Consider the following 17,988-nt stretch of genomic DNA (forward strand, 5'->3'; position numbering starts at 1 on the left):
GAACATCTGAGGAAATTAAACAGTTAGCTCTACCTCTCACAGTCTACTTCAAATTAACTTCAGATGTCTGAAATATTTCTATATTGAAAGAGTAAGAAAAAAGTCCCACGAAACTCTTGGGGAAAAAAAAGAATACCTTTTAGAATCTCAGAAGAAAGAAGATCATTCCAAAGATTTTAAAACCCAAATTGATAAATTTGACTGCATAAAAAATGAAATATTATGCATGGCCAATTACATCAAAAAAAAGTTCAAAATGTTAGGAGAAAATGTGGTGAAGATATTTGCAAGTCATATTACAATTGGCTTATTTTCCTAGTATGTGTGGAGTCTCTCCACAGCTCCTACAAATGATAAGACCAACATACTGGTGGGAAAAGGAGCAAACGTTCCTAGCAGAAAAGTTCAAAGAAAACAACACAAAAAGTGGCTTTGAAACATATGTTAGCATTCCAGGTTTTGTGCTAGGTGGTAGGTTCATTAATAACTACTATATTATTAATAATCAATCATTCAGTGAAGAAGTTTATCATAGGACATCATGAATGGAGGTTAATTCAGTAAGTCTCTGCACCATTAAAACATTTGTCCTGGGATGGCTTTTTGTCTCATCTATTGGACTGGCAAGGAGAAAATGTCTGACAAGCAATGTGTCAGAATGTGGAGAAACAAGTGCTCACACACTCTGCTGCTTGTACCATAAACTGGGCAACCCCTTCCCTAGAGGTGATGCCAATATAGAGCCTGGAAGGGGGGCACAGCCCACACAGAGAGTGAAGAGGAAGGAGTGATGCAAAGTGAGGGGACGGTGGACACAGAGGAAGAGTGGCAAGGAAGCTGAACTTGGTGGGAGGTGACAAAGGACAACAAAGGAAGAGAGTGATAAAGACTGTCCTGAAGTGATAAGTAGAGTACACAAATCAAAAAACTACAAGAGCTGGGCATGGTGGCTCACACCTGTAATCCCAGCACTTTGAGAGGTCAATGCAGGAGCACTGCTTGAGCCCAGGACTTCAAGACCAGCCTGGGTAACATAGCAAGACTCCATGTCTACAATTTTTTTTTTTTTTAAATTATCCAGTCTTTGTGGTGCACGCCTGTGGTCCCAGTGACTCCAGAGACTAAGGTGGGAGGATCGCTTGAGCTCAGGAGTTCCAGGCTGCAGTGAGTTATGACTGCATCACTGCACTCCAGCCTGGGTGACAGACTGAGAACCTGTCTCTGGAAAACAAACAAATGAACAAATATATATTACAAGGAATTGCAAGGAGAGTTATCAAAAATGGTGGGAAATGAAAAAGGAGGAAAGGAGTGGTGAAGATGCTGGGAAGTGACAAATCTTATATTCTAGAACTCTCTTTCCCTAGGGAAATTTTGAGTTCAGTCTTCATTGAATGATTATTAATAATGTAGTAGTCATTTATGAACCTACCACTTAGCACAAAACCTGGAATGCTAACATATGTTTCAAAACTCAAAACTCAATCCCAACCTTTCTTCAGGACACCACTCAAATGCTACATTATTAGCTTCTCTGGCCGTATCTCTTCTACCCACTTCCTGCCCTCCAATTGCCTCCCTCCTTTCCCTGCTTTCTCTGCTAACATGCTTGTATTTACTGAGCTATCTTGTTATTTCTCTGCCACTACCAAATTTAAGTTAGATAAGGGGAAAAAAAATTTAGTCATTAAAGAAACATCCTGCACTTAGAGATTATCAATAAATATTTGCATATATTGCCCCCTCCACCAAAATCCACAGTTACTCCTGAAAGCCTTAATTTCATTATGTTCTTTGCCTACTCTGGCATGATATTTATTATAATAAATAATACTCTCCCCATGTTTGTAGTCAACAGAGTGTCATAAGACATCAAAACAAGACAAAAAGATTACTGTCTCTGGCCCCAATGGTGTAACATGGGCCAGATTTACACTCCCACCTAGAACATCGAACACTCAACAAAAATGATAATTTTCAGAAATTGGGTATCAGGGAGCACAGAAGAGTGATCTCTGGGAGAGGGAAACAAGGAACTACGTAATTGCCTCAGATTGCCTTCAGAGAATTTCCAGACTGCTATGCAGGAAGGGGGAATTCCAGGGGAAATCAGTAATCTCTGAGTTCCTGAGACAGAGTTAGGTGTCTACGGTGGCCAAGGTGGCTACATTTTCAGGACAGGAGACTATAGAGGAGAGAGCTGCACAGAGAGATCTTCAGGGTTCTGCAGAAAGTCCTTGTTAAGTTCTCACTGAATACTGCTGTTTATGCATGTGAGAAAATAGCCCAAGACTAGGGAACAACCAACTGAAAGGAGCAGGGGGAAGCAATGTCTGGAATTTACACAGGGCTGGGAATACTTTGTATTCCTAAAGCGAAAGAGGAATACCCTGGTTATTCATGGGGAGACAAGTAGATAACTGAGAAAAGTATTATATAAAATTCACCTTGCATATGGTTGCCTTGTGCCACCTAACAAAACTTGCAAAAGGTTTCCAATGGGTTAAACTATTTCCAAATAACTGAGTAACAGAACAAAACTCAAGAATACTTGTAGAAATGCAGAGTTATCCAGCACCTAAAAAAATTTAAATTTCACAATATTTTGCATTGAAAAAATAATTACCAGAAATTATTTTAATTACTTAATTACTTTGCATTTAATTACAATGCAAAATATTTCAATGCAAAAGCAGCAGAAAAGTATGACCTGTTATCAGAACAATCAACCAGTATAAATAGACCCAGAAACGACACATATGGTAGAATTGGGAAACAAGTATATTAAAAGTTATTAAAATTGTATGAAATATTCAAGAGAGTAAAGGAATACTTGACAAAACACAGACGTATTTTTAAAAAGATCCAAAACATGTTTAGAAAAAAAATATGTTTTGGGAGGAAGTAGGATAAAATAGTTGAAAAGAATCCTCCAGTGATCATTCCTTCCTTCCTACAGAAACACCAAATTGAACAACTATCCATACAAGAAAGCCCCTTCGTAAGAACCGATGTGAAGTACCACTCTCATCATAAGAGTCTTTTGATGCTTCTTCCTAGTGCTCCTCTGGGTGCAACTTAGCTATTGCCTCAGAGAATGTGAAGAGCTACATTACCCAGAAGGATGTGCTTCATATCCAAATGACAGCCTGAGACAGGAGTGTTTCCTGCAGCCTGCATTCTCATGGGCTGGACTTTTGGTACTGGTAGGGTGAACTTTCATTTGTCACATGACCTGTCTACCCACACCACCCAGTGGGTGCATGTGGCTCTTTGGGACCAAGCTAGGAAGGCCAGTAAGAAGGACAGGACCCATCTAGACAGTTTTGTAGGGCCTGGGAGAGAGTTCAGCTGAGTCTGAAGTACTGATACAGTCGCTTCCCTCCTAGCACAGATGTGTTAACTATCCCTCAGTCTCATATTCTTGAGCTCTCAACCACATGGCTGTGGCACACTGACATGGAAGATCGTAGCATCCTGGGATTCTTCAGGCCTTCTCTTCCTAATAGGCTCACTCTCAATCCAGAATCCTAAACTTACATCAAGTATTACATGAAAAAATTCCTCTTTCTGGAAATCAGTGGTATGCGGTAGGGAAGTATGAACTATAACTTCTTAGTAACCCACCATTCATGTACAGTGGCATGTGCAGATCCTTGGGAGAGCATGGCCTGCAGAATCCGGAAACATGTTCGGATCGTGCTGTGCCCTATCTCAAGGCTGTGGCCTTGTGCAAGCTACCTTGCTACCTTTCACCTCCATTTTCCTAAGAAAGTCTTAAAGGGGAAATATTAACCATCATTCAGTTGAGGTGAGAGTACCAAAGATGGCTAATGTGTAATGTGTGTTCCCAGTGCCCAGCACCATGCAGGGACCTTCTGGATGTTATTTCTAAAGAGATACAGTCCTAGAAATCTGTCCTCTATTCCATCTTCCTTTGCTCACTGCTCTCCTGCCAACCTGTCCTGATCATTCCAAGCTCTTTCCCACTTCTCAGTTTTTCCCTCTGCCTGGGACACTGAGTCCAGATCTCTGCAGTGCCTCTTCCTCTCCTCTCCTCCTTTGCATCCTTCCCTGTTCTGCACCAATGTCACCTACTAGGAGAGTTTTTTTGTTTTTTGGGTTTTTTTTTTTTTTTTTTTGGCCTTGCTGGTTCTAGGTTAAGTATTTCTCATCTTCTGGAATCTTTGTGCAGGGAATGTGGCACACTTACAAAAGTAGAGATCAGGACTTGGTTGGGTGTGCCAGGGTGGTGTGTAAGCAAAGAGGCAAAATAACAATAACTACATTTATTGAGCTCTGAGGGTAACTTAGGTAGCACTTCATTTAATCCTAATTTCCTCAGAGTTAGTTTCTATTATTCCTGCTCTACAGAAAAGGAACCTGAGATCTGGAAAACTTGTTACCTTCTCAGGGTCACGCAACTCTTGGCAGAAACTCACACCCTGTACCTTGATCCCTTGAGCCTATGTTCTTTCTTCACCACCATTCCTCCTCAGTGGGCTGGGGAAGCCTAGGGTGACACCTGACAAAGATTTTCTTTGACCAAACTCTACCCAGGCCCCTCTGAGCCTTCTTGAATAGGCCTGTCAACTTTTGCCTATTAAGACTTGAACAACACTAACGCTTTCTAATGACGCCTGAAAAACTAAAGGCTGTCCAAAGAATTTCTTCTAGTCAACACCTGAAGATAAGGCCCCTGTCTCCCAGGCTCTGTGGGAGGATAGGGGCCTAACTCAAAGTGTCAGCAGCAAACGCAGATAGACTGCACACAGACCAGCCCCCTCCCTTCCTGTGTTTTGTAATTTTTCACTTTTCTGAGTCCACTGAACCCCTCCTCACCACCCCCAATTTCTTCACCTTCCCTTTGACGTACTCATTCACCTTTGTACAAATCAAAACTGAGTTCACTTCACGCCAAATTCCTTTCCCCATTGCACTAGTTATTAGTTTGTTCTCACCACTGTCATTAATGTCCAGCTTTGTTCATCTTTGACACACCTAGTGAGCTTTGCAAGGTAGGCACGCCTCCGTTGGCATTAGGTAAGCGTGGTAATAAATGGGGTATGGGACACATTCTAGGCAGAAGAAACAGTATGACCAAAGGAAATATTTTTTGTTCAAGGAGGCAAGAGAGCCTGTATGGTTGCCAAGAGAAATCCCCGTCTTCTGATATCTGTCCTAGGAGGGCAATATTGTGTGGTCTTTTACTGAATGTTCAAACGTAGCCTATATTCCTAAGATGTGTGACTCTGAGAGAGACTCAGGTCACTGACATGAAGATGATGACCATATTTACCTTACAGTATGTGGGAAGATTATTAAAAGCAGGAAAAACACAGCAACAAACTTCCACGCAGAGGCACTTTGTTGCTTGCTTTATAAATCTTTTAATTCTCACAACCACCCGGTAAGATGGGAAATATTTTTGTTTTGATGGAGAAATTGGGAAATGAAGTGACTTCCCCAAATTTATAGATTAAGCAAGTGACAGTCCCAATAGGCTGAATTCACACCTAGCAATTTATGTCCAGAGCTAAGAGCATTTGTCTGAATGCAGCACACAAACACAAAGCGCAGTTGTTGCTATTAACAGTATTGTATTATGATCATAATAATTTTTCCCTATTTGATGCCAGAGTGCTTACACTCTGCACCATACAGCCTTGTCATTGTCTTGTATCTTGCATCAATTACTTCTGCATATAAAGCTGTTTTCCTCTAACACAACTGCAATTTGTTTAAAGACTGACTCCCCCTCAGCAGCAAAGAATTAAGCTCCCAGGAAGTACTCAGTGATATGTGCCTTGCTTCTTTCTAGGTGTTTACCAACAACTGAGCTCTAATCACATCTGACTGGCCCAAGGCTAACAAGGAAACTCTGACTTTCCAGGCATCGGTGACCTTCATTGACAGGCTGTAACTTCCATTCAGAAGAGTGAAGGCAGTGGCACCCAGCCCATGGGATGCTGTACTCACAGATGCTGCTGAAGACCTGTAGTGTTCTGGTCTCAGTGGGTAAAACCTCCTTTCCTCCATGTGGAAGCCTGATGCCTCCTTCACTCAGCCCATTTCCCAACTCTGTAGGGCACCCTCCTTCCTTCTCACAGACCTGTTGAATTCTCATCTTATCTCCTACCTGGTCTCTTTGTTTCTCCTCAGGTTATTTTAGGCAAGAAACATTCCCTCAAAACGGCTCAGACACTAAAGGATTTGTTGGAAGGAAACAGGGGTGTTTTGTAAGAGCTCTCCCCCAAAAATGTGAAACAGTAAACAGATAAGAGTGACAAGTGATTAGATGTGACATCTGAGACCAGAATGAAGAAGCAACCATGAGGAGATGATGAAGATGAAATCAATAGCTAATACTTATTGAACGCTATTGAGAGGCCAGACATTGTTGTAAACATTGTGCATCAATTAACTCATTTAATTTTCACAAAGCTGTGAAATAGCTTTATTACCATTTTACAGATGGAGAAACTGAGGCATGACACAGTGAAGAAGTTGGTCCAAGGTCACACAAAGCCAGTATACATGCAACTTGGATTTAAACCCAGGTAACAAGACTCCAAAGCTTAACGCTCTTCTCACACCCACACACACACACACCTCGGAGCTCTTAAAGAGTATGAAGTGTTTCTTATCAGGTCCACAGAAGATACTCAAGGAATGGTTAATAGGTATGACTGAGGAAACAATATGTTGTCAGTGACATCATAACATTATTATTATATTCTGGACAGTGTTAGTGGCCCCTAAGAATGTGTGAAAAATGCAAATTGAAATCAACTCATACAGGAACTCTAGGATTGAGGCTTAGCAATCTGTGCTTTAACAAGTCCTTCCAGTGATTTTGACACACCACTAGAGCTCAGAACTACTGGATTCCTATATCCCATCCCTGTGTAATACACATGAGTGATGCTCAGTAAATTTTCTTGAAATGTATTTAATTAAGCCTACTGGAAATGGACTCTGAACAATCCTCACCAAAATACTGCTATTCTTAGTATAAAGAGCAGGCCATTTTTCTCGAAGTTTGCTAGTCTCCCACTAAACACTATACTAAGGCTAATCTTACTGAAATTTTTTTGCCAGAAACAGTCACAGAGAAAGACTTCATGATATACAAAATGATCTTATTAGATACCAAACTTTTATTAACACCATTTTATTTCTTTTGCAGCTTTAATTTTTAACATTATAATATTTACTGGCTCCTCTGGGTGACTAAATATCTTCACATGCCCACTAGCTAAAAAGAATTTCTAAGTAGAACTCAACTGAAACTGCAAGCTACTGCTCTAAGAAATGCATACTTAATTATGTTTATTTGCTCTCCTATAGAATCCTGTTTACAAATAGCACCACTGCAGATTTACATGTAATTTCTAAATCCTTCAGGTTGCTCTACCATTCATCTTCTGATGTCTAGCAAGATAAACACTCTTAGTGAACACTTTGCTACATCTCTTATATGATGAGATTTCTCTCCAGTTTATTTCCTGTAGAATAAGGGATGCACTTGGAACTGAAGAATTCCTTCAATTTCTAAATTTTCCACATTCATACTTTTTTCCTGTAGGAGTTTGTAGGAGATTCCTATTGCCTATAGTCTTTCCCACATTTGCTACATGTACACAGTTTTTTCCTAGTGTGAGTATACTTATGTCAATTAAGGGACTAATACTGACAAAGGCTTTCCCACATTTATTGACTTCATATGATTTCTCTACAGTATAAACTCTGATAAATAAAAATGTCTGTATCATTGCTAAAAGTCTCCCATATTCACCACATTCATACAACATTTCCCCAGTATAAATTTTTTCTGATGTTAAATAAGGGAGGATCTATGAAGTTTACCATGATAAACACTGCTTCAAATAGTTTCTCTTCTGTAAGATTTCTCACATGTATAGTGATTCATATGATCTAAAGGCTTTTCCACACTTACCACATTATTGGGTTTCTCTCCATTATGTACTCTTTGATAGGCAGTAAGATTTGAGCCTTTGCTAAAAGCTTTCCCACACTCATTACATTATATGGCTTTTCTCCAGTATGACTTCTGATGTACAGTAAGGTTTGAACTACAGCTGAAGGTCTTCCCACATTTAATACATTCGTAAGGTTTCTCTCCAGTATGAATTCTGTGATGTCAAAGTAGGGATGACCTATGACTGAAGGTTTTCCCACATATACTGCATTCGTAGGGTTTCAATCTAATGTGATTTCTCAAATGCATATTCAGTGATTCAAGCTGGTTAAAGGATTTCCTGCATTTCTAAACTTCAAAGGGATTTTCTTCAGTATGAATACTCTGATGTTGAACAAGAAATGACAGGCTACTAAAGACTTTGAGACATTTGTTGCATTCAAACTTTTTCTTTATACTGTGAATTCTTTGATGTTGAGTAAGGTGTGAGCTACAGCAGAAAGCTTTCCCACATTCTCTACATTCATAAGGTTTCTCTCCAGTATGGCTTTTCTGATGATGAATGAGAGATGAACTATGAATGAAGGCCTTCCCACATATACGACACTCATAGCGTTTTTCTTGCGTATGAATTCTTAGATGCTGAATGAGAAGGGACACACGACTAAAAGACTTTCCACAGTTCATACATTCATATGGTTTCTCTCCAGTGTGAGTGCTCTGATGGTTAGTAAGTGATGAGCCATGGCTAAAGGCCTTCCCACATTCAACACATTTGTAAGGTTTCTCTCCACTATGACTTATCTGATGTCGTGTAAGGGATGAGCCATGGCTAAAAGTCTTCCCACATTCACGACATTCATAGGGCTTCTCTCCTGTATGAATTCTCCAATGGCGATTGAGGATTGACTGTTTGCCAAAGGCTTTCCCACATTCACTGCATGTATAGATTTTAGCTCTATTACAAGTCTGGGGAAGGATAAGAGAATTGCTCTGGTTGAAGGCTGCCCTACTTTTATTAGAATTCAAAAGTTTCTTTCCACCATTGATTCTCTCATTTTTTATAACTGACTTTTTTGATACATTCTTCTTTAATATATCATATTTGTGTGAATTCCCTTCAGCAGAATTGTTTTGTGGTTCGGAAAGAGTAGACTTTGAATGAAAGGTGCTTCTAAATTTGTTGCATTCTATATATTCCAAATTCTTATTAGAATTTGAGAATTCAAAACGCTGTTTTACAACTTTTTCTATTGTTACTGTTTGGGGTGAATCTTCATCGTAAATATCCTTCTTTGTTGATAATTCCTTGTTTTCCCATCTTGATTTCCAATCTGAAATATATCAAGAAAGCAAAACACTGCTTTTTTTTTTTTTTCCACTTCTTGAAAAAAACTTCTACAGTGGAATTAGGAGAAATGGATAAGAAATGAAGCCCCCAGAAAACACATAGCTCTGACAACTCAAGTATTTCAGTGACTTCTGAACAATGCTCAAATGGAGCAGAGAATAGAAAGTTCACAGAAGTAGGAACAGAGTGTGATAAAGGAAATGGGTAAACTATACAAAATGGATAAAATAGTATTGAAAAAAACAAAACTATCAGAAATAAGATGTAGAAGGCATTCTGGATTACGAATCATCTTTTTGTGCCTATATTCATGTAGGAAACATTGCATTTTGTCTCATAGCCTTTTTCTCCAACCTTCCATTAATCTCAATTTGCTGCCAGATTATCAAGCTTAAAATACAGAATTGATACTACTACATTAAACAATTGCAGTAAAAACAAAGTAATCTAAATGCTCTTTATAGCTGACAAAGATTTAGGCTTTCTGAGGTTATGAAGAAACTGTGTGAATCATATTATTTCTTGAACATTAGAAAATATTATTCCTAGAAACATTTGTATGTCCCTTACTTCCTCTAATATGTTCATATTTCATCTACAAATTTAGAAAAGTGATTTTCCATCTAATTGACAGCTTTTCTTAGCTTAAAACTATTAGTATATTTTGGTTAAGTAGAATTAAGAAAGAATAAATTGTCTTACTTTGTCATGAATATGGTAACAATTTGAATTATTATGATGGCAAAAACCTCTAACCTTCAGTAGATGACATGAGTGATAGAGATAATAATTTTAGAGGGAGAAGCAATTGTTTGGAAAATATAAGCTAAATATCCCTCAATTTTTCATTTCTATTTGAGATCTTTGAAGACAGTATCCATAAAATGCCTCCACACTCACTATAAACATCTTTTAACAAAAACTTCCTTAGTCTTGTTCACCATGACTCACCTGGAATCATACCTTTTGACAGTTTTTTCTCCACCATCCAGGGCTCTTTTCCATCCTCCAATAACATGATCACATATGGCTTAGTTACGGAAAGACCTGCTTACAGGAAGAATATAGAATTGTTTAAGCTGTGATCCTCTATTACGGACCACAAGAACGGATGAAGGGTGTTCACTGAAATGGAAAGATAAGCTTCAGGCAGGGCACAACAGAGCCGCACATTTCCTTGGGAACATGCTACAGAAATTCAGCCATTTACTTAGGAGGCTCTCCAGCAATTCAGAATGGCAAAAGACAGGTGTCCCCTATTGGAGTGGAAGGGGTGATATCCTTACCTACAGAGACCAGGTTCTCATAATTCTGGACCATCACATCCTTGTATAAGTCCCTCTGAGCAGAATCTAGCCATGCCCACTCTTCATGAGAGAAGTCTATAGCCACATCACTAAATGTCACCTGAAATAGCAAATATATTTAAGCTCAGTCATAGCCCAGGCCTCTTCTGTCACTGAAGAAGGGGCAAAATCAGCCTGCTTGTGGAAGAAATGGAACAAGATTCAGGAGTTGTGACAATGACTGGGAATGTGATCTCAGTTAAGTAATAACAGGACAGTTATGTAGTTGGAATTAACATACAATAAAGAGGACAGTTATGTAGTTAGAATTTTTACACAATAAGAATGAGAGACAAACATGATAGCTTCACTTCACTAAATTTTGTTAAAAGTTTAGAATTACATGAATTTTTAAAAAGCAACATTTGACATTTGACAGCACAGAGTCAAGTATTTAGTTATATCTTTTAGAGCTTAAGTGCTAGGTAAGTAATTAAAAATAAGGCTAAAGTGATTTTCTCTCAAATGGGATACTCAGGAAGATTCACTAAAGCTCACAAAAAATGGGTTCAGAAAAAAAGACATCTTTATATTAAAGACTGATAGACATATGGTTTGATTGTATTCCCTAAAAAAGCATATATTGAACTTAATCGCCATTCTAATAGTATTGAGAGGTGAGACCTTTAGGAGACGATTGGCCTTGAGGACTCTGTCCTCATGAATGGATTAATGTCATCACTGGGGGAGCGGGTTCCTTATTTTAAAAAATGAGTTCAGGCCCCCCTTTGCCTCTCTCTCTTCTCTTTGCCAATCCACCATAAAATGGCACAGCAAGAAGGCCTTTGCCAGATGTCTGCCCCTTAGTCTTGGACTTCCCAGGCACCAAAACCATGAGAAGTCAATTTTCATTATTTATAAACTACTCAGTTTGGGGTATTCTGTTACAGCAGCACAAATAGACTAAAACATACACATAACTGATTCATAAACAAAAAAGAAAAATATATTTATGGTGTATACTTAAACTGAGTACTGACAAACATTTAATAATTGAAATATGAGACTCCTGGGTGAAAAGACTGAAGATGTCATAGATCAGGGGTCTAACGCCCGGTCACGGACTGGTACTGGTCTGTGGCTTTTAGGAATGGGGCAACAGAGCAGGAGGTGAGTGGCAGGAAAGTGAGCATTACCACCCGAGCTCCACCTGCTGTCAGATCAGCTCTGGCTTAGATGCTTATAGGAGCGCAATCTCTACTGAGAACTGCGCATCCAAGGGATTGAGGTTGCACGCTCCTTATGTGAATCTAACTAATGCCTGATGATCTGATGTAGAACAGTTTCGTCCCCAAACCACCACCTCCACCACCTCCCACTTTCATGGAAAAATTGTTTTCCACGAAACTGATTCCTAGTGTCAAAAATGTTGAGGACTCCTGCCATAGACAGTCCTTAAATAGGACCTGCAAGTAAGAGAAAAAAATAAAAGCACATTTCAAAGAAAATATTCTAAAAAAAAGCTCACAGATGCACTTAGAAATTCTTCTCAGTAGTACTCATTTCACAGTATTATTTAAAATAGTAAAACTTTAGAAGCTTAAATATTCAATAATAGTTTATTGGCTAGTCAAATTACAATATGTGCAAAAAGTACATCCATTTAATACAGCATTATTACTGTCTGTGATTTGTAAAACAGACTGCTCTACTGTGGTTATTTTTTAGCTCTGAGAGTTCATTCGGTATTGCAGTACTTTATTTGGATATTTTGCATGCATGTCCACAAGTGACATGGGTCTTTGGTTTTAAAGCCAGAATCTACTTTTCTCAGGTTTGGGGAAAATAATTAAAATTCAAACCTCCTTCCAATGGCAGAAAATCCTCTCCACAAATGTAGAAACAAAAAGAAAACGGTTTTATTACTGAATAAGCATTAAATCAGACCTTGAGGCACTTCACAAGCAATCCACTATTGAGATGAAAAGGACAGGAAGAAATCTCATCTTTTTATATAGGCAAGCAGATACAATCTAACACATATGTTTTCCAAATAAACAATAACTTATCCTCAAGTAAGATTTGACAGTTCAATTTGCTACACAACATTTATTCTAAATTCACCTGTTAATTGGAGTTGCCACTGTGATAGTTAATTGCCTATATCCCAAATAAAAATAACATTTCTCATATCTTTGACAAACCAGTCATTACAACTTAGAGCCAGGATGCTTCTTTCTTCCCCTTCAGTTGCCCAGGCAGCTTGAGATGTTCACTCATCTGAGCCCGCAAAAAAACACAGGATATCTATTCTAGCACTTCTTTAAATTTCTTATGCTTTCTTACTTTTCTACCAGTGCTGCCATCTTCAACACAGGAGCCACTAGCCAACTTGGCTACAACATTTAAATTAATTAAAATGTAAAAATAAAACAAATAAAATTTAAAATTCATTTCCTCTGTTGCTTAAGCCAAAATTCAAGTACTCAATAGTCATACAGGGCTGGTGGCTACCGTACTGACCAGTACACGTGCAGAACACTTCCACCACTACGGAAAGTTCTCTTAGGCAATACTGCACTAGATCATGAAGTTCTGTGTGTCAGTGTACACTGAAATCCATGCACAACTTTTCCTAACAGGTACTTCGTAAGTGTTTAGAAGATGAACCAATGAATGGTTTTGGTATTAGCTCACTTTAGCCTTTACTTTTTTTTTTTTTTTTTTTTTTTTAAGAGACAGGTTCTTGCCCTGTCACCAAGCTGGAGTGCAGTGACATAATCATAGCTCACTACAGCCTCACACCACAGGGCTCAAGAAATCTTCCCACCTCATCAGCCTCCCAAGTAGCTGGGACAACAGGCATGCACCACTATGCCAGTTTTTCAGTTCTAATTATCTAATTATTCCAGGAAAACAGACTTCACCCAACATGTACATCTGCTACTTACATCCCCTCCTGTGCAAGCTTCACCTTCCATGCCATGATTCTGCCCCACCAGTTCTTCATTACTCATCTTATTCACCCAACAATTACTTACTAATCTATTTGGTGCCAGGTAACACTCTGGGTACTGAAGCTATAGCAGTCAACAAAAAAGGAAAAACATTCCTCCCACCAGGAGGAACAGACAATGAGCAGGTGCATATACTTAACATACAGTACATCAGCTAGTGAGTGACACACGCCATGGAAAACAAAGCAGTGACGGAGGGGTGGAAGTGCTAGTCAAAGGAAGGTGACTGCAACTGCAAATAGGCGTTCAGGGAAGCTTTTCTGAGAAAGTAACCACGGAACAAATACATGAAGGAGATAAGGATGCAAGCTTGTGCATAGGTAGGGGAAGAATATTCCACGTGGATGGCACAGCAACTAGTGACAGTGGCTAGAGCTCAAAGGAATGAGGAGGCAGAGAAGGAAGGCGGGATCAGAGAGGTAATGGCCTAACTGTACAAATAGGTCATTGCAGAAGTGACTCAGTTAGAGCCACTGAAAAATTTTAGGTTGAAGAATGACAGGAATTTATATAGCAATAGGATCACAGTAACAGTTGTACTGAGAACCGATTGATGCGGGTTAAGGGCAGATGCTGGGAATACAGCTAGGAGGCTACCCCAGTAATCCAGGTGGCTTGGACTCGGGTGGTAGTGGTGGTGGTGGTGATGGGCTAGCTAATGGTTAGATACTGTACACGGTGTATCGTTTAGATCCAACTAGAGGACCTGAATATTAGATAACTAATATTCAAAAGGAAGAATCAAGGATGACTCCAAATATCTCTTCACTTGAGACCACATGGTACAGTTTTGACAATCATAAACCAAATAACCTTACATTCCAAAGTTGCATTGTGAATTACAGTTTAAAAATTTTGGCAATCTAGAAAGTCTTCTAGCAGAAAACTGTAGAAAAGAGGAACACTGGGTGAAGAGAGCAATACCTTGGTGTTCTCTTGTGGGCTCCATCCTTCCTATAGTGAAAGGAACCATAGATCCAGTCCCTTAAATGGACTTGATTAGGTGGGAACAGGCAGAAGCACAGCAAACACACAGAGGCCTCATGAAGTGTTTCAGGAAGACTTGGGGACACACCGACTTACCTGAGCCATTATTCTGCAATTTCCAATAGCCAATAGAGTCCCCTTTCCAGGCTCTTATCTTAGATGGGCAGTGTCCTGAGGGCACAGAAGGACAGGAAACAGTAGTCATGAAAAATCAGGCTGGCACCTGTGACACACCATAATGGAAAGGCACACTGGTAATCACTCTCCGGGGCGCCAGTGTCTCCCTGGGAACTAACAGGGTGTTTCTCCGCAAGGGCTAACCGTTTACCAGGTGTCACCTGCGGGGAAAATCAATTATTCTGTATATAAAAGACTGATAAAACAACAGTAATAACTATCAGCTTGTTCAATCTTCACCACTTTGGACGGTGGACATTCACATTATTCCAGATTTCTTTTTGTCTCTTTTTTTTTGAGACGGAGTCCCGTTCTGTCGCCCAGGCTGGAGTAAAATGGAGCGACCTCGGCTCACTGCAACCTCCGCCTCCCAGGTTCAAGCGATTCTCCTGCCTCAGCCTCCCGAAGAGCTGGGATTACAGACACGTGCCACCACGCCCAGCTAATTTTTTTTTTTTTTTTTGTATTTTCAGTAGAGACGGGGTTTCGCCATGTTGGCCAGGCTGGTACGGTGGCTTACGCCTTTAATCCCAGCACTTTGGGAGGCGGAGGCGGGCGAATCGCTTGAGGTCAGGAGTTTTAAACCAGATTTTTTTTTTTAAATGAAGACAAAACTGAAATTCCGAGATACAAAACCTATTTGTTCAAGGTTACACAACTGAAAGCGCCGGCTTGATGACAACATAACCCCAAAACAACTGCGGCTGGCGTCTGCTCTCGCGCCCACTTCGCTCTCACAACAGTGCCAAGAGGTCGGCGCCGTCATCACCCCGCGTTTACACGACTCGACACGAAGGGCAGGAAATGCCAAAGCCCCGGCCGGTGTCAAACCGCGGGGCGGACGCAAGGCCTGAGCCCCGCCGTCGCCGCCGGGACCCACACTTGCCGGAGTCCTCAGCAGGGCCTCACCGTCCCCGCAGGCGCCCGGAGCTCGCGTCTCCGTGGACCTGACGCGCCGCGTAGCTGGTGAGCAGGTAACAGCCGCCGACCTCCGGGAACGACACTGCCCCAAACCGTTCCTTAGCTTGGAATCTGCCTCCAGCCCTGAGGTTATCGCGGGACTGACCTCGTGCACCCACGGCCGAACCACATTTCCCAGAATCCTCCGCGTGCGGGACACATGTCCCCGGTGCCGCGAACCGCCGGCACCGGAAGACCACACTTCCCAAGGGTCTGTGCGGCTGCGCGGACCTTGTGCGCAGCGGGTAAACCGGTCAGGGCTTCATAAGAAGCTAAGCCGGCTGGGGCTGTGGAGCCAGAGCCGGCCAGCTAGGACCACGCGCAGTGTCCTGGGGCACACAGTCGTCCTCTGGTGAACGATACATCTCGGAACCAAGGGACACCCTCTACTTGTAAGGGTCATGGCGCCTGGACCAAGAAATTACATTTCCCAGAAAACTCTGCAGCCGCGCCAAGGTCTTCCGGGTCATTCCTGCGCTCACACAAACGTTTCCCTCCGGGACGTGGGCAACCCTTGCTGGTACCGCGCAAGTGCTCGCCTTTGCTAGCAAGGGGGTCCCTCTCATCCCAAACCCTGCTGCTATGCAGTTCATCTTCAGAGCTCTTTTTGGTTTTTTTTGGCCCTCATTTGCCCAAGACGATACCTGACAAAACGCCCTGTGACCCGACTATCACGACTGTAGTTCGCCAACCAAGGACATTTCCTGGAAATGCAAGGGGACACGTATCTGTGACGCCAATGACCGTTCTGACGCGCGTTACGCCCCCTTGAATTACTTAGAAATACTGAATTTGAGTGAGCACTGGGAGAACGGAAACCTTCATCCTGGGAGGAGTCCCTCCTCCTGCAGCCGTCAGCGCCTGACACCCCGTCTCCCCAGAAGTGCTTCTTAGGCCCTGACCTTGCCCGGCCCACCCAAAGGGGCAACCAACCTCTCTGTATGCAAGCCGGAGCAGTCTACTCTTTGTGTGTATTTGGGTTGTTTACTTTCTTTTTAACACTTAAATGTCAATTGACTTCACTTATTTTTAAAATTATAAATAGTGTGGTTATAGACTTTTTTGTACTTAGTAAGTACTGACCTGCATGATCTTGGTGAAGCGGTGCTTCTGTTACCAGAAAGGGGTCCCGGTCCAGACCCCAAGAGAGGGTTCTTAGATCTCACACAAGAAAAATCCACGGGAGTCCACAGTGCGAAGACAAAGCAAGTGTATTAAGACAGTAAAGAAACAAAAGAATGGGTACTCCACTGTTAGAGCAGCAGCTTGGGCTGCTGGACTAAGGATACTTGTAGTTATTGCTTGATGATATGCTAAGCAAGGGGTGATTATTCATGAGTTTTCCAGGAAAGAGGTGGCAATTTCCCGGAGCCGAGGGCTTCCCCACTTTTTAAACCATGCAGGGTAACTTCTGAACCTTACTATGGCATTTGTAAATTGTCGTGGCACTGGTGAGAATGTCTCTTAGCGTGCTAATGCATATAATTAGCATATAACTGAGAGGTGAAGGCAGCTGGGCTTCTGGGTCAGGTGGGGACTTGGAGAACTGTTCTGTCTAGCTGAAGGATTGTAAATGCACCAGTGCTCTGTGTCTTGCTAAAGGTTTGTAAACATACCAATCAGCACTCTGTAAAAATGCACCAATCAGAGCTCTGTGTCTAGCTAAATGTTTGTAAGTGCACCAATCAGCACTCTGTAAAAACGGACCAATCAGTACTCTGTAAAATAGACCAATCAGTGGGATGTGGGTGTGGCCAAATAAGGGAATAAAAACTGGCCACCAGCACCAGCAGCGGCAAGGCCTTGGGGTCCCCTTCCACCGTGTGGAGTGTTTTGTTCTTTTGCTCTTTGGGTTGGCACCATTTTTATGAGCTGTAACACCACAAAGGTCTAGAGGCAGCTTCACTCTTGAAGCCAGGGAGACCACGAACCCACTGGGAGGAATGAACAACTCCAGATGCGCCACCTTAATGAGCTGTAACAGTGACTGCGAAGGTCTACAGCTTCACTCCTGACGCCAGTGGGACCACGAACCCACCGGAAGGAACCTATTCTGGACACATAAGGCGCAGTGAGAACACCAACGGTCAGTCTCCTCGCCATCTTGATTTTGGTGGGTTTTGGCTGGCTTCTTTACTGCAACCTGTTTAACCAGCAAGGCCTTTATGACCTGACATGTATCTTGTGCCGACCTCCAATGTTATCCTGTGACTTAGAATGTTGTAAGTGTCTGGGAAGTTGGTCTCAGCTTTATTTTACCCAGGCCCT

At 41.4% G+C, this 17,988-nt stretch overlaps 1 protein-coding gene and 1 pseudogene across 6 annotated transcripts; one reads left to right on the forward strand and one right to left on the reverse strand.

Moving 5' to 3' along the window:
• Positions 1-7,121: 7,121 nt before the first annotated feature.
• On the reverse strand, positions 7,122-15,863 carry ZNF302 (zinc finger protein 302). 5 transcript variants are annotated; one of them, XM_010359634.1, is made up of 5 exons: positions 15,670-15,863; positions 14,680-14,754; positions 10,580-10,700; positions 10,257-10,340; positions 7,122-9,276 (listed from the first exon to the last, which is right to left on the reverse strand). In XM_010359634.1, exons 2-5 carry the CDS (start codon positions 14,686-14,688, stop codon positions 8,291-8,293), a joined length of 1,200 nt encoding a protein of 399 aa, XP_010357936.1. In that variant the 5' UTR covers positions 14,689-14,754; positions 15,670-15,863; the 3' UTR covers positions 7,122-8,290. The 5 variants fall into 5 exon arrangements, with proteins under 5 accessions (XP_010357936.1, XP_010357935.1, XP_030768569.1 ...); XM_010359633.1 differs by having other exon boundaries at positions 10,257-10,343; XM_030912709.1 differs by having other exon boundaries at positions 15,647-15,863.
• A 147-nt stretch (positions 15,864-16,010) lies between these two features.
• LOC115892095 lies at positions 16,011-17,279 on the forward strand (annotated as a pseudogene). The gene has a single exon (XR_004051983.1). The product of XR_004051983.1 is annotated as an uncharacterized LOC115892095 (transcript).
• The last annotated feature ends 709 nt before the right edge of the window (positions 17,280-17,988 follow it).

This window comes from Rhinopithecus roxellana, chromosome 12, assembly GCF_007565055.1.
Source record: "Rhinopithecus roxellana isolate Shanxi Qingling chromosome 12, ASM756505v1, whole genome shotgun sequence".
NCBI classification, from domain to species: domain Eukaryota; kingdom Metazoa; phylum Chordata; class Mammalia; order Primates; family Cercopithecidae; genus Rhinopithecus; species Rhinopithecus roxellana.

What these genes read in the sequence shown, in the direction of transcription:
- ZNF302 (XM_030912707.1), bottom strand. An exon ending in TGAGAACCTGGTCTCTGTAG is followed by an intron (nt 10,344 to 10,579) that starts GTAAGGATATCA and finishes TCTTCCTGTAAG; the next exon opens with CAGGTCTTTCCGTAACTAAG. An exon ending in GTCAAAAGGTATGATTCCAG is followed by an intron (nt 9,277 to 10,244) that starts GTGAGTCATGGT and finishes GATATATTTCAG; the next exon opens with ATTGGAAATCAAGATGGGAA.